Source organism: Dysidea avara, chromosome 10 (genome assembly GCF_963678975.1).
Source record: "Dysidea avara chromosome 10, odDysAvar1.4, whole genome shotgun sequence".
Taxonomy (NCBI): domain Eukaryota; kingdom Metazoa; phylum Porifera; class Demospongiae; order Dictyoceratida; family Dysideidae; genus Dysidea; species Dysidea avara.
This window is the reverse complement of record NC_089281.1, coordinates 23374601-23398502: the sequence shown is the minus strand read 5'-3', so window position 1 is coordinate 23398502 and position 23902 is coordinate 23374601. Positions and strand designations below refer to the sequence as shown.

Sequence of the window (23902 nt, the reverse complement as noted above, 5' to 3'; positions counted from 1 at the left end):
CACCTAGGGGGGCCCCCTATGATATCATGAACTCTTGCCATTTTAATGTAGAGGCCTGTGATCTATGTTTAGTTAATCCCACTGTGAGTAGGATATTGATGTTATCAACCCAAAGCCAAGGCAAAGGTGAGCAAAACAAAGATATCCTACGAGTACCGAAGCACATGACTCTCAAACAACATGACAATTGCTGAAATAGAGGTGTTAATGACAGTGATGTCATACCTGTTTATATAACATGCCTTCAAATTGGGTTTATTTTGCTGTGCTTTTATTTTAGTCTTTTTGTTTTTGTTGTTGTTGCTATGCTAGTTCATAATATTAGTATATATGGGGATACAAATATTATGAACTCTTTTAGTTTTAGAATATACTATGTCTTCATGTTACCTTTGATCCAATCAAATGCGTAAATCAACTTGTCTTTGATATTTATGATACTTAACCTACATGGTTTTTACCAGGGTTTATCTTTACCATGTAACACTTTCACACCTCAGATCAAAGGAGCTGTCTGGGCTACATTTCGTATGTATCCCAGCTAGCCGGGCTACAACTGGGCAGTGATTATATAGACATCAAGGCCAAATCGATTGTGAGGATCGATTAATACTAGGATGCATGACTTGGATTTTGACATGAAAACCACTCAGACAGAAAGCGTTTTGTTATCCTCGCCATCCGACGAGTTGAAAAACGTTGGGCTAAGGTGAGAACTAATGCTATAGCTTATTCACCGATCGTTTCTGCATGTTTTCGAATACAGACACGTCCCCATCACAAAGCTGCCACTCTGCACGGAGTAACCACTCGACAAGCAAGCTTACTTATCTAGGCCTTTAGTGAACTCCATACTTTTTCCATAAACGATTCAATAGCACTGATTAAAACATTAAACTTGCATAACTGAAATTCTCCGTGACATCTCTAGGATATGTCCATTCATCATAACCGAACGTAACCAGAACGTACTAGCTGCTGACCCATAATCGAAAATTTTAGGTATGCCTATTAGGGCTGAGCAATACTGCCATTTTAGTATCACGATTGATACTAAAGCCACTATTCACGATACTGAAGCCACTATTCACGATACTGAATAGTTCACGATACTTACAAATATGTCAATCATAGCTGATGCTACATACTGTCGTCCTTGTTTACAGTAACAGTTATTGTAACACATGCTTTGAAGTTATGTTATGGTGTTCACACCTCTCTGTAGGGATTACCAAGTTATGACTTACAAGGATTCTTGAGCCTAGTGTAGCATAACAAATGGATTTTTAATGACAATAATGTACAGGAATGGTATCACGATAGTTAATAACAAAATATCGCGATATCAATAAATTCAAAATATCGCGATATATCGCTAAAACGGTAGTACCGCTCAGCCCTAATGCATACATAATACATCCAGTGGTTGCACTTGTATTGGCTTGGGTGATCGATCGCCCTGTACAGGCTATCATCCTGATAAGTGTTACATATTAGCTGTAACACGGGTATTCTGGTTTGCCTAATATGTATTCCCAACTGCCCGAGGGCAGAGAGCATATCAGGCAAAGCCCTCATGCCCGTGTTACAAATTACATGTAACACTTACACTCCTCAGATCAAAGGAGCCGCCCGGGCTACATTCACAGTGTAGCCCAGTTGGCGACTTTTCCCAGGCTGGCTACAACCGGGCAGCAATTATATAGGCATTAAGACCTCAATTAATGCTCACATGATTAGTATGCATGACTTGAATTTTGCCATGAAAACCACTCAGTGTCTAGTTTTGGCAGTCAGCCATACATATCAGGCAAAGCCCTCATGCCCATGTTACAACTATTACATGCACTCCTTTGATGTATGGCTTCAGTGGAATATAAATCTAACAAAATAACCAGCCACCTGTACTATACACTTACCTACCTCATTACTTCCTACCACAGATTCTACCATATGACACAATATACACGTGGACGATCACTCATCACAGTACTGGCAACATTGTTGTTAATGTAACAGGTAGAAACCTGGAGCAGTACTCCACCACATTGTTGTCTACACCTGGTAGTTATGAGGTGGTTGTGTTGGGACAATATGCAGGAGGTTCTTTCACCGCCTCAATCACCACCATCATAAGAAGTCAGTACAAGAACTAATAACTACAGTATGTTCACCTTATCTTGGCACACAGGTAGAATTAGTGATATTGGAGTAGAATATCCTGCAGTAGTTGAAGCCGGTAGAGAAGCTACATTGGTAATACATCTTTACAATACTGACAATAATCTGTACACTGGAAGTGTTAATCTTACCATCACATCAAATGGGGAGTCAAACATGATGTACTTTGATTCTGCCCCTCAAAAGATTTCAACTCATTTACTGTATGACATAGTTGATCAGTATCCAGTGCATATAGTTGCTGATAATAAAGTATCCAAGGCAACCCAGGACATTATAATTACTGTTGTCAGTAAGTAATGCAATTCAAAATGCTACGTAATGTTAAATGTGTTCATTGGTAGTCACTAATATATCTGTGATAATAACATTTGACACTAACCCACTGACATCTGCTGGTGTGAATTATGAAGATACTTTGTGGAAACAACAATTTGCATACAATGTTTACAATCAGATTACACAGGTAAGACAGTACAGAGTACGATTTGTTATACTTTAATTAACCAGGCACACGCCCCGCAGCTGGCCTTGCAGGGCATGTTCCTGGTTACTGTAATTATTTTGGAAAAAGTGCGTGTGTCTGTGTCATTTCATCCAGTGAGCTGTGTCAAAAGCAACCTGCATGTGTGAAATAAAGGCTTTGTAAACATTGTATTACTCTTTCCACAAGCTAAGCTTTACGCTGAGGCTGCTATTTCCAAATTGTTAAAGAAAATGTTGTGACAACTTCTGTATGGGCATAATACGCTTCGTAGGATACCAGAAAAAAATGAATTCCTTAAGAGAGAGAATGCATGTCCCGTGCTTATGCAAATGAAAATGAAAGGCAGCCTTGAGGCATTCCCTAAACAATTTGCATGAGAAAAAAGCAATAGACACACTATAAACATTTGAGAAGATACTTCTGTGTGTAATTTGCAGTTTAAAGTTGAGTTATGCTTTCTTAACAGTGCATAGCAATGTAATTACTGAATTATAATATAATTCATGAATTACGAAATATACTAAATTACAGTATTTACAAAACTAATTATCTAACTGAATTAATATTAGCAATAGCACGAATATACATGCTTGGATTAATAGAATGGGATAGTATTAACTGCATGGGTGCCTGGTTTTTAGAAGTAGCATAACATCAATTTTAAAGTGTATAGACCATGTGCCACCAAGGCGTGGCACTTTATTATGTCATTGAAATAGCACATCTGCCATTTTTGTGGGGTAAAAATGTATGCGTTCTATGCTAGGAATTTTTTTAATGTAATGCGAAGTAATACTGAAAAACAGAGTAGTGCTGTTAAAAAGTAAGTTACTAGGTAAAAGTATAATACATATTCTATGGCGAGTTATTCTACTTAGAGAAGGTTTATGCAATAGAACGCTCGATGCTTTTGTCCTCACTTTCTCCCGAAATTCCCCATAAGTCATTGTGAAATCTGAAGTTGTAGCAACTTTTTACCGGATCTCGCCTTAGTGTGCACAGGGACTATAGTGCTGGTTATAAGTTAAATCTTATGGTGAACACTGAGGAATTCAGCCCAGCTGCTATGGCTACCTTAGTGCATTCCTAGATTGCATGTTGCACGAGGATCAAGTCACTATTTTGTGTGGGATTTTTTCTGCATTTAACAGTTTACTTGCTGCATTTACAAATTTTTGCCCTCAATCAGGTGCCGTATTTTATTTCTATACATTATGTGCATTTAGTATTCTTAAATAAATCTTGAGGCTAATATGTGAATATCAAAAATAAAGTTGTTGTGGTATGTAATCCTGTGCAGAATTTGAGCTTACCAGAGTGGAGACTAAATGTAATGCTTATGAATGTGAGGGATAGTAGTGACTACATCACTGTACAAGTAGATGTGGTCCCTGAGTCAATGGAAGATGAGAAGTTATCAGAGATTAAAGATGTTAGTAGTGTTGATTTTTTTGTGATTTGATACATACAGTATGTTAATAGGTTAGCGATGATGTGATAAACCTTGTTACTAAAGAAGGCTATACCTTCTCTTCTCCTGGAAACATCCCACTTGCAGTTTACACTGCTGAACTGCAGCAAGCAGCAATAACAACAATAACCAGTAAGTGTAGCATGTTAGTGAAATGTCTTGTACTATTTTTGTAATAGACACATCTTACATACATGACAATAAGAAGTCCACTAAACTGGCAGTTGAGCTGGGTGTAGGAATTGGACTGGCGCTACTAGTAGCTATAATCCTATGTGTTCTCGGGATTGTTTACTACAGGAGGTGAGCTGGTTGTTCTATTAGAGTATTTCAGTATGTTTGCTTATAAGGACACACACAAACGTACACACACACACACACACACACTATACACCATCTCTCACATACACCACACTGTGCTGCACCCCATTGATCTTGCACAGGCTTCTGCCGCTCTGTGTCTAGCTTTATCTGCTTCTCTTTTAAATATTCTTCTACACTCATTATGCCTAACTTCCCTAAAGATGTTTGCTTCTCGTGGTGGGGAGATTGATAATTAATGACTCCCTCAGTATACAATTTATACCATTCTCCTCTATTAAGTGCAGTATCATACTAAGTGTCAACATTGATACTTGGTCTACAATATATCTCCATCTTCACATCTTGGACATGTCTTCTTCAACCAACCAAAGAGGACTCTCTTGGGAGTTCTTTGATCTAACATTCTAGCTAGATGCCCAAGCCATTCAATGCGACATTTCATTAACTTTGTTGCAGTGGACTTCTTATCACCCCGTCTCTCTCTGAAATTGTGTAATGTCATCTTTAAATGCTAAGAGCACCGAAAGCTCTTGACGCGCTGGAAATGCATTTATCTATCTGTATTAATCCTACCATCATCTGCTATGATTGAGCCCAAATAATGGAAGCTTTCAACATATAGTCAATCACACCACTTTCCACTTCAATAGGTTTTTCCTGTGTGATGTCAATACCAACACCAATAAATTTTATTCTTTGGTAGACTAACAGTTAACCCTAAGGACCTTCCTACTGACTGGTAAGCATTGATAGCTACTTCTGCTGCCTCTTGAGTGCTGACAAGGAGAACCACATCATATGCAAACTGACATTCAGTTGTATTGTCACTACTGGTTCCTCTGATACTCTTTCTAAACAACTATTTGCCCAACTTGTATAACACACACATACCAACTTCTTCTATCCTCTGCACTCTCTCCATCTACTTTTCCACTTCTGCACATGCATACAAGTTAAACAGAGTAGGTGCTATTGTACATCCCTGACAAAGGCCATTGTTTACCTTAATCTCCTTCAACATTTGATCTTTTGTTGCTTCTGTGTCATCATGAAATGATCTGATGATGTTCACTAGTACCTCTGGTACACCTACGTTCCTCAAAACTACCCACAAACCTTCTCAAGGCACTGAGTCGTAAGCCTTCTTTAAGTCTACAACATCCAAAAATTGCTTTGTACAGTGTTTTGATTGCTTTCTCCACAAGTTGCTTAACATCCTCTTCCTCTTCTAAATCCACACTGGGATTCTGGTAACTGTTTATCAGCTAATCTCTGTAACCTACCCTGGGTAACCCTGGCCACCACTTTTCCCACAACCTCTCCTTCTTAGCTATCGGAATGAAAATTGCATCAACCCACTCCTTTGACACTTTCCTCTCATCCCAGGCAGAAGCCATTAACTCCTTCAACATCATTATAAAGTCAATATTATTATATTATTGGTACCAGCCTTCACCATTTCAGGGAGTATGTTAGAGCTCCCAAGTGCCTTGCCATTCTCACTAACTTCAGTGCTACAATCACCGCTTCTGTGCTTGGTGGTTGGCCAAGCTCTTCCATAACTGGTCTCTGCCTGATATCTTTTAACTCACTCACATCACATCATATCACACACACACACATACACACACACATACACACACACATACACACACACACACACACATACACACACACACACACACATTATCTGTATCTAATTCCATGATAGGAAATATCACAAGTTGGAAGTTCAGTACAGTCGATTAAGGCAGTCAGACACAGTACAGTTCAATGTCTCTGATCAAGATGATAACTCGTGTGGAGAACCAACTTCTCCTAATGAAATGACACCTGTAGAAGATAATAACCCCACTGATGAACTGTGATTACATAGATGATTCATTAGTTATAAGAGTCTGTTTTGTATTGTGTATAGTATTTTTATTCTGTATATATCCTTTAACTGTTGTACCATGTGATATACTTCCTGTTTTGGTAAACAAAGTAACTTGATGTTGCAGTTAGGTCCTACAGGTGCTACACACAAACCATGCCAGTACGTATGTAACTAGTACTGCAAATTTAACATTGTGTTAGCACACTTGGCTGTTCAGTTAACAGCTGTAAAAAGAATTCCATGGTTTTTTAGCAAGAGTTCATAATAAATATTATGGATACTTGGTTTTAGTAATATATATATATATATAATATACAACCTGTAATTGCAAGATCTGTGAAGCAATGATGTGGTTATGTAGGCTAGATTATGAGTCTTATTATTATGTGACCTTATTTATGAAAAGGAAACTTTTTCACACAAAAATTAATTTGAACCTTGCATTGTGAGTGCAGCTACATTACCTGCTGCATTTTGATACTAAGAGCAAGTTAATCATTGAGAAGTGTAGTGTTACATCATTTTGTTTGCTGGTATGTAAAATGTGTGGAGAAAGTACCTTTTACCAAATCTGGTCGCATAATTATAATATCGCGCTAGGAAGGCACAGGCCGCACAGCACCAAACAAAATGCAGTGTGTTTCTAAATGTCTTTACATAACTATGATATGATATTATGTACTAGTCGTCGACTCATCATAGTTTCAATCATTGCAAATTTATTAATACACACTTATAATAGCTACATATTATCAACTAATTTTTACTTTAATCTACAATTGGTACCATGTTTTGTGTAAAAGCAAAACTACATACAATAAAATAATGTTTTAAGCACAATTAGTTCACGTTATACACAGATTCTAACTAGCTATCATAATACAGTAGATCTATATATCACCAGTGGTACACGTACATCTGAAAATTCTGTAATTTTTCATATGAAATTAATTAAACTTTCCACATAAATAATAGTATTAGATATAGTGTCATCAGATTTGACCTTAATGGCCATTTTATTGATCTGCAGCTGATACCAAAGTAAAGACCTTGTCCATGTTTAAAGAAACAACTTGGTGATTCATTCTAAATTAAATCTAATTACACTACTTGTAATTTATGCCCAAAGGTCAGGTAAATTTGAGGAATTTTGTATAACTCAGATGAAATTATCTATTGATTTCAAATGAAAACCAATTGTTTGTCAACACAAGACATTTATTTGGTGTATACCATGTTAATGCCTTGCAATTGGGAGTTAGACAGAATTACAAACTGACCAATTTTCTAGTCAAAATTAATGTGTAATATTATCTAAACATTGAGGAGTATTATGAGACTTAAAGGAAAATTGGCTGTGCTGCTAGATACACTATTATAAGTTATTCCATCTTTTTCATTCTATGTTTCTAAGAGTACAGAAAGCAGTCTGCAAATGGTAGTCTAGTTTGGATATCAGTGCATACCAAATATTACAAAGAATCATCTATAACGTGACTCACTAATAAATAACATAGTAGACTGAATCTGAGGTTGACTGTTCTATTAAACTAAACACATTACCTCGCCATACGAACACCTAAGCATAGAAGAAATTATAAATAATTATTGTACAATGCTAAATACAGTGCGTAGCTTACAAAAATACAATGTACACAACAGGTATGGTATGTGTTATCTATTATAATAGAGTACAGCAATGTTGGATAATGTTAAGGTCTAAGGAGAGCATCATCATCATCATCATCAGTACCTGAGGATGACATACAATAATGACCATTGTAATAACATTATTCTTTGAGAACAATTTTTGATATACTGTACATATTACAGTGATAACAAAAAAATGTTTGCATGTTGTTATGCAATCATGATACAAAACACTCCAATAACAGTCAGTACTGCAGGTACCAAACTACTCTAATAGAACAATCATCACAGTATACGGTTGGCTCACTTCTGAAGTGCATGATGGGTGGTGAATCATTGTTGTTGACTCTCTGATAATCACCACGACTCATAGCACCTTTGCGCCTACAAGTGTACAATTAACAACTTCTAACACAGTTAAAAATTTTACAGATAATGGTCACAACAAAAAACATTTAATACTATGTTACTAAACCACTAGTGTAACTTCAAAACAGCACTACTGAAAGTAGAGCACAGCAACATGCCCTTAAACAAATACAGCATGGTCACCATGCTATTAAACAATCAGAGCAGAGCACAGTGACTGCACCCTTTCAGGGGCGGATCCAGAGTTTGGAAAGAGAGGGGGGGGGGCACATTGCTGAAAAGTTAAAAAAAAAAAAAAAGATCACAGCAATAAAAGCTATCCTTTACCAAATATATATATATATATATTATATCACGTATGCAAAATAAAATCCTTAAGCTACACTGCCTCATGAACACTGTGACTGCTTTATTAGAGTGATTGACTGCTCTATTAGAGTATCTTGATCTTGTATGCAATTTTTTAAAGAAGGGGGTGCACGTGCCCCCCCAGATACACCACTGCCTTTAATGAATTTATAACTGTAGTTGCAGTTTGCTGTAGAAGACAAGACATTACAACCTTGCCCCTTGATAGCAAACACCCTAATACAACAGCCATCCTGCGCAGACCAAAATCAGGTTTTGGCAGTTCTGAAAATTTTGTTTTAAAAGATACAAAGTTTGTAGTGTAATGGCTGCTATATTTGACATTAAGACTCTTGTGTATGATATTTCTATGATGGCCAACATTCTGGTGCCCTACATTATAGGAGGATCCATACAATACAACTGGTTCTTTCGACAGACCGTCACACTATCTAGAGACACTTCATTGAATAACCAACTTAATGGGAACAGAAAGCAGAAGTGATTAACGCACAAAAATAGCGGTCAACACAAAACACTACCTTAATAATATCACCACCAAAACCAGCAGTCCAGCTATCACTACGACACAGACTAACACCGTCACAGTCAATACGGCAACAATTGCATCATCTAATAAGGCAAAATAAATTGTACAATAAACAAGTAAACAAACTCACTGTTATCATCATTGTTGTCATCACCAGATTCTACAATAGAAAAACAAAATTAAATATCAACTAACTTATTACACTGATGGGATAGTCATATATGAGTCATAAAAGTCACCTAATTAAGCTAGCCAACTTAAAATAATACATTTTATATTTTATTTATTTGCAATTGATCCGTCATACAATGACGACTCTGCAACATTTTAGCTACTTAATGCAGCTACTAAGTTAGCACCTGTGTGCTAAATCACAAAACTGTTCAGTTAAGTAATATTGAAAGACACCCATCCATTTGAATACCAAACTCCACTCATTACCAGACAACTTTCCCCAACAGATACAACTTACATGTATACTACACAAGTACGAGGTTATTAAATGTCCACTAGTATATCTGCAGGTATAGGTGACCTCCCTTGTTTCCCTACTTCTTTCTATGATCCCTAATCGAATTTAAAATTCCCAATTTTTCCTTATACGTACTTACAGTATTTGTTTACTTTTTTGCAACATTATTATGACTGGTGAGCCCACACATACCACATCAAAAGAAAGGATGGCACCAGAGTTAATGTTTCATCTGAACATGCGCCCCAGCTATCAATCACTGACTGGAAAGTGAAGTGGCCATTATGCTTCGCTTTCAGCTATGTTCAGCCTGTTACACAGTGCTATAAACGAACAACGGTAGAAGTGACTCTGCAATCAATCCAGTCACCACAAAAAAATAAATAAAAATGGACGATTCACATGCCCCAACTATCAATTATGAAGTGGCCATTATTGAATACACTGTTGCATACCAAAAGGTATGTCTCGGGACGACACGACGTTGAACAGTGAAAAAATCAAGCCTGTAGCCTTAGCTGTTATCAAGATACATTTGTCTGAAGGCATCAGGCAGGCAAGCAGCTAGTCAGTAGAAAATTCCATTGAATAATTTTAAAATAATAAAATTTTGTAACAATCTATTGGAAGCATTTAGGATCATACTGAAGACACTTTTGGGCTTGGTTATACCAATACTGCCAAGGCATATTATGAAGCTGGTTTTTGTGTATTTTTGGTCAGAAAAACCCAAACCTCCATGACCCCTAATATACAGTACTCTAACAAAAAAACACATATAATCCCATAATTACTGCGCTGAGTGAGTGTACTTCACCATAACATAATATACACTTACTACTATTTCCGGTGGTGCCTGTGTTACCATTGTTAGTATTGCCATTGTTAGTATTGCTAGTACCACCATTGTTAGTATTGCTAGTACCACCATTGTTAGTATTGGTTCCTCCATTGTTGGTATTAGTGCCACCATTGTTGTTATTATCTAAAACATAGGAGAGAATTGTATTTATCACACAACGCTTCATATCAACATACACATAAATAGCTCCCTGTACAATTAGGATGCTACCTGTTCTAAAATGGTCAACTTGGACTTGTAAGTTCTCACAAAATACTAAACAAGTATATCACTAAATAAAATAAAATTCTTTTTGAAAATGAATAATATAGCCACTAGGCAAACAGTCAGATAACAAGGAATAGGATGTAACCACATCACATACTGGACGGATGACAAACGACAGTCAAGTGCACCAACTTACTGTTACTACAGCCAGTATTAGAATCATTAGTGTCTACATTAGAACAAAAGAAATAATAAACATGATCAAAGACCTGTGTATTTAATTTACTTACTTGTATTTGCACAAGGTAAATATGCTCTAATTGCTCCATTGACACAAGTATCGCCAGCTATCTTGCGATATCTTGAAAACAAGAAAGAGTACACAATATATTTCATACATCCACAATGATTTCATAGTCGGTTTGAAATAACTGGTTTGTGTAAGTCTATCATTCTAATAATAGCCATAGACAAGTTTGGGCACTGTAAATTACGTGAATGAAACTAAGCTAGCTACACATGAACAATTATAATATTAGTGATGTCCATGCATATACGGCTCTGTACATACATACGTACATATACACACATATATTGTACTTTGCGTAGGAGGATCAAAGCGATGCTGCGTATCGTATTGTCCATACAGTACTAATTAGCTGCAAAACTGTACTGTATGAGTCATACAGTACAGTTATGCAGCTAATTGGGCAGAGGAGAATTTATTTAAGGAATGTTACGAAAAGTAAATCGCTAAAATTAGCCAAACTAATCCTACCAGTTCATTCTATGGCTAGAAATAGATTGTATAAACACTGATCGTCTGATCACGAAGCGACTCCACTAAGACAGTACAATTGATCATGTGACAGACATTGTAAATCGCTAAAACTAGCCAAAACTAATCCTATTAGTTTATTCTACAACTAGAAATAGATTGTATAAACACTTACTGATATCCTGATCACCGAAAATCGTAGCAGTTTGAGTACTAAAGAAAATCACTCCGAGCCAGACGACCAGGAAGTACAATATAACACTTAAAGCACTGCCTATGTTTGTGTGTACGAATAATACAGCACTGGGGGGAATGTCTCGAGGCAAATCTTTTGCCTCATGCTGTATTAGCTTCTCAACACACCCCCTCATGCTGTATTTTCCATACACATGTGCGGCGGTGCTTTAACTATAACATACAGTAACTCACCCAATTGAACAAGGTGAGGGGGCATGACTACTCTCAAAACTATAGTCAATCACACAACGTGCTTCATTAAACTCATCTCTTCTATAGCCCCAGTCACTGTAAAGTACAATTCTCTGGTAATATGCTAAACCATTTATTCCATTACCATTCAAAATCCTCAGCGACACACTCACAAGGTGATGAAGATAATGTCCGCTCGTATTTTTCACCACTCAGACAGCACACATCCACCTTGCGACGTTCAATCACTCTAGCCTCACCCAGTAGACAATTTTGGCCTTCAATACGCTACACAACACACATAGAACACTTACAAATCAGCCCATGGCCACAAGGAAATTAACAAAGAAATTCATCAAAACACATACATATACAAGTTTAAAAGAACAATTCAAATAACATACTGGCAGCAAGGATTCACAAAGCATAAATAATACACAGAGTCTCTAATACACACAGGGGTGTATTGTGTTTACCATCGTAGCAATCATACATACTGGTACAAACAGTGTACAGTATCTGTGAATGTGTTTGTATGACTGGTGTAATCTGCATACCCCATCAGTCACTGCCCAGTCCCAATAGTCTGTATCTTGACATACTCCTTGGAATACTGCTGAGAAGTTTACACTGATTACAGCCCACTCTGGACTACTGCGATCTTCACTTCCAAACAGCCTACAGTACACACCAATGACTCTAAACAGTGTGTGTGCATTTGTGCATTGTGTTTAAGTGTAGTGTAGTGTAGTGTAGTGTGTGTGTGTTACTCACGTCACTTCTGTAGTGGTCTCTCCTGGTTCGGTGACCACACCCCAAATCACAGTGGTAGTGGTAGTGAAGGTAAAGTCCTTCCAGCTAATTCCTTCATTACAACTATACCTGCAGTGAACAGCAATGTGGTATAGCAATGAAGTACTATATTATTGCACATACGTACGTATATATACAGATATACTACATGTGTGTGTACACATCAACAAGTATGCACAAGAAATTTTTTTAGGAATTTTAAGTTTGATTACGGATCATAGAAATAAAAAGTAGTGAAACAGGGAAGGTCGCCTACACCTGAATTAAGTCAGGAACTAAATTTTCCACTAGTGTATCTGCAGGTATAGGAGACCTCCATTGTTTCACTACTTTTAATTTCTTAAACTCCTGTAACATAATTATGACTGGTGAATTTGTGCAAACCACATCAGAAGAAAGAATGGTGCCATACTCCATAAATTAATTTTGTGCCTGAATGTACATCCCAACCATCAATACCATAGTGGTCAATACGTTTCGTTTTCAGCTATTACATACAAGAAGTGTCTCTGTTATCAATCCAGTCACCAAGGAAAATACAGATAATTTTCATTATAAACAGGATAGTCAACACGTAGATACAGGGAAGCCACAAGGAACGTATAGTGAGGCTGGTTTCTGATCAAAAGTTTTTGTGAAAAATGCAAACCTCTATGATCCCTAATATACAGTACTACTGTGCTGTACAGTATTAGAACTAACTTAATAGCAGTGTCATCTTCTTGATGATAGTCCTTTGCAGCAACAAGTAATCCACCATGATCAATAATCTGAGCATCCCAAGAGCTAGACAGAGTCTATAACAAAGATGTCTATGTCATATGTACAGAATAGATACATTCATATCACTGAAAACTGTTTGCACAACATGTAGGCATTTGCACCATGGATGTTTTTATAGTAATTATTTGATTATTATACACAGTATGACAAGATAAACTATATATATATTGTACTTTGCGTGGGAGGATCAAAGCGATGCCACATATCATATTGTCCATGCAGTACTAATCAACTGCATAACTGTACTGTATGAGTCATACAGTACAGTTATGCGCTTAATTGGGCAACTACAGCACACTTGGGCAAATACAGTACAGTTATGTGGAAAATCTATTTAAGGAATGTTACGTAAACAACACACTGTAAATCGCTAAAACAAGCCAAACTAATCCTACAAGTTCGTTCTACAGTTAGGAATAGATACTTACTGATCGTCTGATCATGAAGCTGTTTAAACACGACTCCACTAAGACAGCATGATTGATCACGTGCGTGACATAGTAAATCGCTAAAACTAGCCAAACTAATCCTATTAGTTTGTTCTATGACTAGAAATAGATTAGTTAAACACTTACTGATATCCTAATCACCGAAAATCGCAGCGGTTTGAGTACTAGAGAAAATCGCTCTGAACCAGACGACCAGGAAGTACAATATAACCGTTAAAGCACCGCCTATGTTTGTGTGTATGAAAAATACAACACTCGAGGGGTGTCTCGAGGCAAATACAGCACTCGGCTTCGCCTCGTGCTGTATTAGCCTCTCAGCACGCCCCCCCCCTTGCTGTATTTTCCATACACACATGCGGTGGCGCATTAACTATAACATATTGCATATGTGACTGGTTGTTTTTGCACATTAATCGAATTCCATTTTAGTTTCTCTTTTATCTTAGTAACAAAGAAATGGACTTTCAGGATGAATAGTCTTGCTATAGATATTTGGAACAGCAAGAAGTTTGATTTCTACAACAACAATATGGCAAATAAATTACAGGCACTTAGGAATTTCAACAGAGGAATGAAAAACAGATACGGAAATTCTATCTCTACCATATCATAAATAAGCTCCCACAATTGATGTGCTTTTTTGTTGTAAAAACACGAAACAAAGATTTTCTGGCAAATCTGTGGTGTATATGTTAATTTAAGCTTTGTCACCACGACCGAAGCAATTAAAACATGTGTAAATTTTTATGTGGCATGCATACCCAGTACATTTTTATAGCAAAACAGAATTTTGAAAACAACCAGTGCGTGCTCAGTCAACACTTACTTGTTCCCAACGTATGCCACCATCACGTGAAATGTAAAGATCTGGATTATCTGCTAGGTTTGGACCATAGTTGCCTATGAAATTGTTTAGTAAGTGTAAACACACACATTTATATTCTCACGCACGCACGCACACACACACACACACACGTTCTACACACACACTTACCATGAGCAATAATGATACCAGGTGCAGAACTACGAGAGTACACTCCCAACCTACTATACTGACTACTTGACATGTGAAAATGGAGGGAACAACGTGGCTGTAAATAAAAGAATTATGTAACCACAATAATAACATAGTATACAATTTTCTAACCAATTCACAGTTAGTTTCATCATTAGATAGTGTTATTTCAGGAGCTTCCAATAGATGCCATTCAGCTCCATTGTTATACGTGATCTTTGTTCTGCTATTTGCTTGACCATTGAAGAATTGATTTGCCACAAGAGTTCCGTTCATGCTACTGACCTACATAAGTAACATGAACACTAATATCTCTTTAAAATCAATTGAGTCATAGTCACATCTTAGTTGTATGTTTGAGATGTTGAGACCTACTCAAAATGGTTAATCACTACGACAAAGTGGTCTTACTTACCAAAGAGACAGTCACTAAATGAGGTTTACTATATTAAGCTGTGTGTACATTACTGAACAATGTGCCAATGAAACTGAACAAATAGGACATTAACAAAACTTCTAGATTTAAAATCTGGGCTACTGGTGGGGGTTTGTACTTTTTCACAAAAAAAAAATCAACTAGAACCAGCCCCACAATACCTTCATGGTGCCTTGGCAGTATTGGTTAGGTATAATAAAGCCCAAAAGTCCCCTCAGTGCTACACAAAACACTTCCAGTAAGTTGATACGAAATTTCAAAAATAATAATAATTCAGTAGAATCTGTGCTGACTGACTGATGCCTTCAGACCAGCACAACCCGATAATAGTAAGGGTTTGATTTTTTACTATTAGATGTCGCTTCAGCCTGACAGGTGCCTTTAGGCATACCACAGTATGCACAATGAATGCATCATGGACTTACTTTTGTCCTCCTTTGTATCTCATTTCTTTTCACTGTCAACACAAAGTGCAGATTGCGATAGTACAAAATAGCTTCCCTGTAGCTGACTAGCACGTTTATAATGAGAATCGTCCATTGGTTGCAGAGGTACTTCTCATACTTTTCTTCACTTGCCAAACTGAAGCATTATCTAGTTATACATTTTATACCTAGCTTAATGCTCTATTACCCAAACACTCTATAGGTTTATTTCCCGGCTGAACACTAGAACAAGTTTACAAAGCAGTTTATGTACAGTAGCTAAAGCATGACTGCACTATTAGAGTATCTCGATCACGCACACATACTTGTTTTTCACATTGTTTTTTTAATCTGATTTCTTAACCATTAGGTTCTTCTACAACGGCTAATCTATCAAAGTACTAATTTTCAACCCATTCCCTTACATGTTTGCCTGGTAGGTATAATGAAAAATTATTAAATTTTATTAACAAAATTTGATTGTGTGCTTGTCACACATGGTTGGTTTTTCCGTTATAATTCCGTGCCAATTTCTTTCAAGTCACCACAAAAAGTTTGCACTACAATGGTTACTCCATGCACAGACCAATCTTCAAGTTATTGTTTCAAGGGGTTTACCCTGTGGGCATGACAACAAATAGCATTAGTAATATTTTGAAAATTATGCCTAACTCCTTTTTGTTTTGCTTTTTACCTGACGAATACAAAAATTGGACTGTATATGTGTGTTAATACACCACCTGTAAATTCTTACTACCCTTCAAATTTGAATAAAGTATGCAGCACGAGTTTCAGCAATTTTTCTAAATGAAGAAAAGTAAGAAGACAAAGAACCAAGTTACAAATCTACATTTTCTTGGTTCCTGTATACTACACCTTGGCTGCTAACATGTGTCTTGATACAGTGTAATCAACACTTTGTGAATATAGTTGGAAAAAACCGTTTGCTAGAAGTACGTAGGAGGCGCATGCACACACATGCACTAATTCATTAGAGTACGTGTATACCATATATTACAATATTAGCAAAAAATTAAATTTGATGAAGTTTCCAAATCCTGTACACCTGTATTGTACAAACATACCAACTCAAGATCCAGGTAGCCACTCTCAATAACAATATTATCTAAAGACAGCGAATAGTAGGTGCCAGTTTCATCAGACAAGTACAGATTGTTCACTGCAGAACTGTGCTTCACTATAACAACAGCTTGTGCAGATCGGTAGGAAAAGACATAGTAGTCCTGTGAGAAATATTACAACAGTTACCGCATGAAAGTTCATATTGTATGTGTAAATATGTATGTGTATGTGTGTGCATTTTAAGTGTCTATCTGTGTGTGTGTGTGCGTGTGTGTGTGTGTGTGTGTGCGTGTGTGTGTGTGTGTGTGTGTGTGTGTGTGTGTGTGCGTACATGCATGCGCACACATGCACGCATACACACACTACGAATCACTCACCAAATGAGATTCTTCAAAAGGAATTTGTGCAACATTAAATGGCTGTCTATCATAACTGACCAACAGCTCCACTTCATTATTCTGCTCATTGACAGTACGCTGTTCAGACAACAGGATTATTTGAATACATGAGGTAATATTAGCATGCACACATACCTGTACAAAAATATAGCGGTCATCAATTAGAAAAGCATCATGCAGTCCAAGGTTACTATCAAATACTCTACTAGAACCCTCTCCAAAAGGATACTGACTGACAAAGAGTGAAACATCAACATCATCTAGAGTGACACAAACAAGTTCAAGACAAAAGATAAGTATGTATAGAGACAGGCAAATAGATTACTGGGTCAATAGTCTGGATATAGCTAGCTAGTATATGACTGCATGTATTCAAAACTTGAGGTATTCCCATTTCTGTGTGGCCTAATATTGATTCCATCATTGTAACTCCTTCGGATCAAAAGCTAGAGTCCTATACTATTTTCGACAGAGAAAAAAAAGCATATTTTGTTGTGTGCTAGTTAACTGACTTTTGAGATCATTTACAAGGAGGGTCAAGCACCAAGTACTAAATCTTAAATCACCTCCAGGAATAGGATGTGAACAGCAAGACTAGCTTTGGCAACCATGCTACTGTAACTATAGCCTCTCATGATGGTCTGACCAAAATATGCAGCTGTTTACTGTAATTTTTAACCAATAACATTTGCTAACAAACCTGCATTAGGGTCTTGATTAGCATCATAAGTGTTGTAGTATACCACACTGTGGGCTGACTTGTTAGCAGCTTTCAGGTCCCAGTCAACTCCAGGAGTACCCCTGCAAATAGAGCGAGCAGGGATCAATATACAGTACAAATAGACTAGTACAGGCAGACAAAGCAGCACATCACCTTGTACTCACATGTGTGTGTACACACACTTACACACACTATACACCACACACACACACAACACACACAAAGCCTACGGCAGTCGTACGAAGCACAGCTATTGCTGCCCAACGAACCAGCACTGGGATGCCTGTGCACCACTCAGGTGCTTGAACCTTGTGCAGGCAAATCCTCCTGGGGCAGGGCTAGTAAGTAACCTGCAGGATGACTGTCCAGGTCTCACGGAGAGAGGTCACAGAACCCAAAGTTCCACAACGACCTCAACACTGCTAAGCGAGACAAGGACAGTTGGGCATTTGCTTCCCCACTGTCCAAACACACGCACGCACGCACGCACACACACACACACACACACATGTACACACACACTACACACTACACACACAATTACCAAGTATAATCATTTGATGATCTGACATTGCTAGAAACCAGATTCCAGTTGTTGCCCAAGTCTAGTGATACCTTTAAATTCTAAAAAAAGTCAAATATGACTTGACAACCAGTAGAATATTTCAAGAGATATAGAGCAGTAAAACTGCAATTAGCTTATTTGGAGAATTACAGTGACCAAGGTACAATCAGCAACTGCAAAGGTATGAGAACTTTGAGAATGGTGCAGCTGCTATTCTATTATAAGCTTTAAAAATCTTTTAAAATAAACAACAAGTATCATGATATAAAAAGTTCTACCAGAAACAAATGACATGTAAGCAATTACAATGTTGTGATTCCAATGATAACTCAACACCACCATCCTAACCACTACACACATACATACATGATTGTCATCAAGTCCCAGCATCAAGCCATTCTGGGTGGGATGGATCAGTAGTGAGGTCTGGTCAACAGGTACAAGACGTGGAGTATAAGATCTACCCTCATCTGTAGATATGTATATCTTCTTTTGGTTGTCATCAGGAATAATCAGCTAATACAGTACATGCAAGAAAATCCCTTGGTTACTATTTTCATATAGAAACAAGGTAAAGATATACGAAAGCCAGCAGCTTTCAAGGGAAATAGCTAACCAGGCTTCCTGAAAGTGTGCATGTGTGTGTCTGTGTGTGTGCATACTGTACATACCACAGATAGCATATATATGTAGCATATACTAGTGGAATACAACATGTTGAAAAACTATCACTATCATGGTAAATTTTTGATACCTTTGTTGTATCGGATTTCAATATTGCAAACTGTGATTTCAATATTTAGCAATCAATTAGATAATTATCGATATATTGAGATAATTTCAGTTATAGCATTTTGATTGCACAATCGTGCTAGAAATGAAGGTATTAAAACATATTTATAAATATTGGCCGCCCACATAATTAATCCGCCCACACAATTTAATCAGTTATCAAATTGAATCGTAATATTTTACTGATTATTGTATCAAAACCAAATCCTGATATCACACACACCACTAGTATATACATGCAAATACAGAATACAGTTCCAAAGCAATACATATCCACACGTTACACACACTCACTCACTATATTCTTATCTGGACTAATATGGTAGTAAGGATGTAGCTTAAATCCTGACGGGAACTTGTTAGACTCATCAGTAAATGTCTTCCCATAGTCACTAGACCTGTCAAATAAATAATAGCACAACTATAAATTATGGTCACTAGCTGTCATGCACACCACATCACTTGTATACCACGTACATGATCATTGAATACCATCAAGAGATCTTATTTACATGTGACAGGAAGACATATGGCAAGAGTTATGGCTTCAATGCTTTTAGTTTAATCACCATCAACAAGTAGCAACACATTCATCTTATCATTTTTATTACTTCCAGGTGTTTGGCACTTTCTGTTGCTTCGTCTATACTTGCCTTCACCATAATTTAGTAACTCATTACTTGATATATCATACAGTACGATAGTACTGTATAGTAGGGGTTGGTAAGAAATCATATGGTTTTGTGGATTTTTGCACCTCAAAAAATGGCCTTGCAATAAGTTTTACCCAAAAAACCACCTGGAATGCATTAGTACTGTTATAATGATGCTGTACCTTGGGTAAACAAAGCAAAAAGTCAAATGTTTCGATGTACAGTGAGTTTCAAAAATTTCAAAATTCACCTACATTTCGTCTGCCAGCCTGCCTGCTGTAAGACCCGGGCGTACAGCTCCAGAAATTTCAGACAGTCAAGGTAATGACGGTGGATTCACGAATCTGTTGTTCCGATTATGTTCTGTCCACTGCACCATGCTGTTTGCTTTCATCATTCATCTGCTGCTTTGTTCTTCTCGAAGGATAATTAATAATTGCGGCGCTTAATAGTTGCGGCGCACGCCACAACCCAAACACATGATTTTAATGAAGTGTGAATACGTGTGCATAAGATGAGGGTGAACGGGTGTAGTACCCAAGGAGTTGTCTCTAGCGTTTATTAACGCTGAGTAGTTGTCTTTTTGTGAGGTAGCTAGCTAATAATGTCTTTGAGGGGCGGATCTACTTCGGGATCCAGACTTCTAAAAGCGAGGGTTCCACTCTAATATAATGGTGGACTCTCCAGCGATGTTTTACTGCAAAATCATCAACATTTAGACCATTAGAAATGCAGCTGAAGCCTTAAACAGTTGCTGTAATAGCTTTAAGACAATACGATAATTATTTTAGAGGCGCTTATTGCGTACAAAGGTAACAAAAGATAACTGCTTCAAGTGATATTTATACTATGTGGAAAACAAAAAGAGTATAATATAGCTAGCTAGCTATAGCTAGACAAAAAAAGTAAACAAATTAGCTATTTAAGAAATTAAACATTTCAAAAGGAAGTAGGGATTGATATACACACTACAAAAAGTAAGGAAACAAGATTAGACGACTACTTGCTAAAATGAGACATACTTTAATCCCTACTTTGGCTAATTTGAAGGCCTCATTTCAAGATGCTAGCCAAAAGTAGGCATTAAAGTGTGTCTCATTTTAGCAAGTAGTCGTCTAATCTTGCTTCCTTACTTTTTGTAGTGTGTATATCAACCCCTACTTCCTTTTGAAATGTTTAATTTCTTAAATATTTCTATAAGATGACCATGAAATATACATGCATATACCAAAAGGATTAATTGTCCATCACACTTAAGTTAGAAATTTGAAAAATCAACAATGTATATATATAAGCACTTCATCGTGCCAAAGTACACTGACACTATGAAATACACCATGACAACAAGCTGCAAGAGTTTGAATAAGCCATACACTTTCGATAATTACAATTTTTTCGTTACCTAAACACCATGGCCAATATATTCACCTTACAGGAACCTACATCTATAACTGCAAATACTATGACAACAATATAATACCTGAGCATGCAGTGATGGTGATTGTTCAAGGACTTGAGAAGTATCAAATGCTTAAAAAAACATAATATTATATGAAAACTTAAGGCATGTAAGTATTCAATTTGAACCCATGCCACTTTTAATGAATGATATCCGCAATGACGTTTCTTGACGTTGCGTGTATTATCTATATCACAAAACAAAATGGCAGCCATAGTGTGAGGACTTTGTACAGGTAGGTATTGGGCGAGATAGTGTTTCCCTATGATAGTGTTTGTAAATTCGAAAAAGGGCAAAGGTGAGGCATATAGTATATAATGCAATACAAATAAGCCTAGTTGTGTCCGAATCTAAAATTTTTGGTCTGCTTGCCTTGTTGGAGCATGTTTGCACTGTCACGGTATGTGTACTGCTTCTTACCTTTCTTATGCCATGGTTCCATATGTAAAAACTACAGACAACATTCATTTAGAATACTGTGTGCCAAAGTCTCTGAAGCCATTTTGAGACTTTTACAAAATGGCTTAATCTGATGTCATAATTGACAAAATGGCACACACAGCCATTTTGTCAATTATGACATCAGATTTTGTAATCACGAGAAACGTCATTGCGGATATCGTTCATATACTGGAAGATCACAAGTTACTTGTTACAGTAAAAGTTAAGCAATACACACTACCCTTGTGGCCACCATACACCAAGAGGTGATGATTGGCCAGTGAATTAGACCACCAATCCGAAACATGAACCTCCAATACAATCTATTAGCCTATGAGGATTGGACTGTCTGAGCAGTAAACGAAATGAAGTGATAAAAAACTGAACTATTTATTGCGTAATACCCAAATCTGGTAGAGTACATGACAGAAAAGTATACTAAACGAGTTTTATACATATGCAATTTACACACAAATTCTACGACACACATTTCACGTCAATGCAAGTATTATGGCATACAAACACACACAAACACACCTGTACAAGGAGCTACTAGTAACGCCGCCACCACTATTTAAACTATAAGTGAGAACAAACACAACCTACAAAATAAGATGCAAGTGTTGAACACAACTGAAAACTTATATGCAAGTTCATCTACATTTCAAATTGTTGCATATACACTGTACATACGCTACACAGCTTATCTCTAAAAAACCACTATGTACAAATACAGTATATCCACTCAGCTTGTTTGCAAAACTTCAATACGAAGTCGAAATGCTAATGTGCTGGGCTAAACAGCAAGTGAATTCGATACAACCACAGATATTATTTTTAGAGTAGATGATACAACTGTATCGAATTATGCCAAAAGCAATAACAACAATAACCAACAAGAAACATAAAAACTAAGAAACATAAAAACTATGATGAAGTAAGGGTACGGTCACGCAATAGACGGAATGGCGCTACCCTAGACTCACATCGCTGTCTTCTCCGGAGTAATGCACATTGGCGTATCGGTGGTGATCTCCATTAAAAGTATATGGAGTGGAGGAAACAGGAACGTGGCCGTCTCGCTTGTTACGAATCTTTCCCGATTCAAGTGTTTTACTCTCTAGGTCAGAGTTATGGAATGCTTGCAATCTTTCTAACTGCTTCTTGTACGGGTCACCGAAGTTATTCCATCCCGACTTTGTCTTCGCATAACGAAGTGTCCCCTCAACACACACTAACGATAGCAGAATAGCAGCACAAACTACAACACTAAATGACATCTTCACCACCACTAAAACGTAGTACCACCATAGATAATATACCGTACTTGACTACCGCACTTTGTAGGCGCGTGATTTACTCGAAAGCTCGTAAATCAAAGCTCGCGCCGCATATTCCGCATTTGCAGGCGCACGTGACTCACAACTTAGGCGCATTATAGCTCAGTTATGAGTGCCGCTGCGTGGTTGTACATGTGTGTAATTTAGTCATTTACATTCACAGCATTAGCAACTTCAGTGGAGAACTCAGATCTTAATGGTATACCCTGATGAACCTTTGATGATGATGGGGACGAACCTTTGCTGCCTAGTTGTGGATGATAGGGGAAGATACTGTACTCAATTGCAATTAAGTGACATGGCAGTACCGGTGCTGTTTACATCTCAATGGCTGAGGTCAGCTTCATCATTTCATATCATCCAAATATCCAATCAGCAAGTGCATTCTGGAGGTGCTGATAAGCAGGGAGTATAGGAGCACATTCAAAGAACAGTGAAGTGAGTCGTGACAAATTAGACATTAATTTTCTTCAGTGGAAAGAGAAATGGTGATAAAATGATGTGTCCAATGTCATCATGACT

The 23902-nt window shown here is 37.3% G+C and overlaps 2 protein-coding genes across 2 annotated transcripts in view; one reads left to right on the top strand and one right to left on the bottom strand.

Moving 5' to 3' along the window:
* Positions 1–6465, top strand: part of LOC136268110 (VPS10 domain-containing receptor SorCS2-like) — a 36054-nt gene extending 29589 nt beyond the window's left edge. Inside the window, exons 26-32 of the mRNA XM_066063341.1 lie at positions 1944–2139; positions 2192–2473; positions 2526–2647; positions 3969–4100; positions 4151–4271; positions 4319–4442; positions 6175–6465. Of these exons, the coding sequence (XP_065919413.1) occupies positions 1944–2139; positions 2192–2473; positions 2526–2647; positions 3969–4100; positions 4151–4271; positions 4319–4442; positions 6175–6331 (1134 nt within the window). The 3' untranslated portion in view covers positions 6332–6465. The remainder of the gene's footprint in view (positions 1–1943; positions 2140–2191; positions 2474–2525; positions 2648–3968; positions 4101–4150; positions 4272–4318; positions 4443–6174) is intronic.
* Positions 6466–7933: 1468 nt separating this feature from the next.
* Positions 7934–23405, bottom strand: LOC136268425 (VPS10 domain-containing receptor SorCS1-like). Its single transcript, XM_066063766.1, has 24 exons — positions 23027–23405; positions 22578–22642; positions 19786–19885; positions 19062–19211; positions 18675–18754; positions 18110–18210; positions 17545–17669; positions 17389–17487; positions 17014–17172; positions 15200–15352; positions 15047–15143; positions 14879–14952; positions 13523–13617; positions 12782–12889; positions 12565–12685; positions 12153–12295; positions 12008–12103; positions 11091–11161; positions 10997–11029; positions 10570–10716; positions 9390–9419; positions 9252–9342; positions 8300–8376; positions 7934–8095 (listed from the first exon to the last, which is right to left on the bottom strand). The coding sequence occupies exons 1-24, from the start codon at positions 23318–23320 to the stop codon at positions 8055–8057; spliced, it is 2550 nt and encodes an 849-aa protein (XP_065919838.1). The 5' UTR covers positions 23321–23405; the 3' UTR covers positions 7934–8054.
* Between the last annotated feature and the right edge of the window lie 497 nt (positions 23406–23902).

Coding starts and splice junctions, on each gene's coding strand:
- LOC136268425 (XM_066063766.1), bottom strand. CDS start 23,320: ATGTCATTTAGTGTTGTAGTTTGTGCTGCTATTCTGCTATCGTTAGTG. Junction 19,886..22,577: donor ACTAGTAGCTCCTTGTACAG/GTGTGTTTGTGT, acceptor TTTATTTGACAG/GTCTAGTGACTATGGGAAGA. Junction 12,890..13,522: donor GAAGATGACACTGCTATTAA/GTTAGTTCTAAT, acceptor TGTTCACTGCAG/GTATAGTTGTAATGAAGGAA.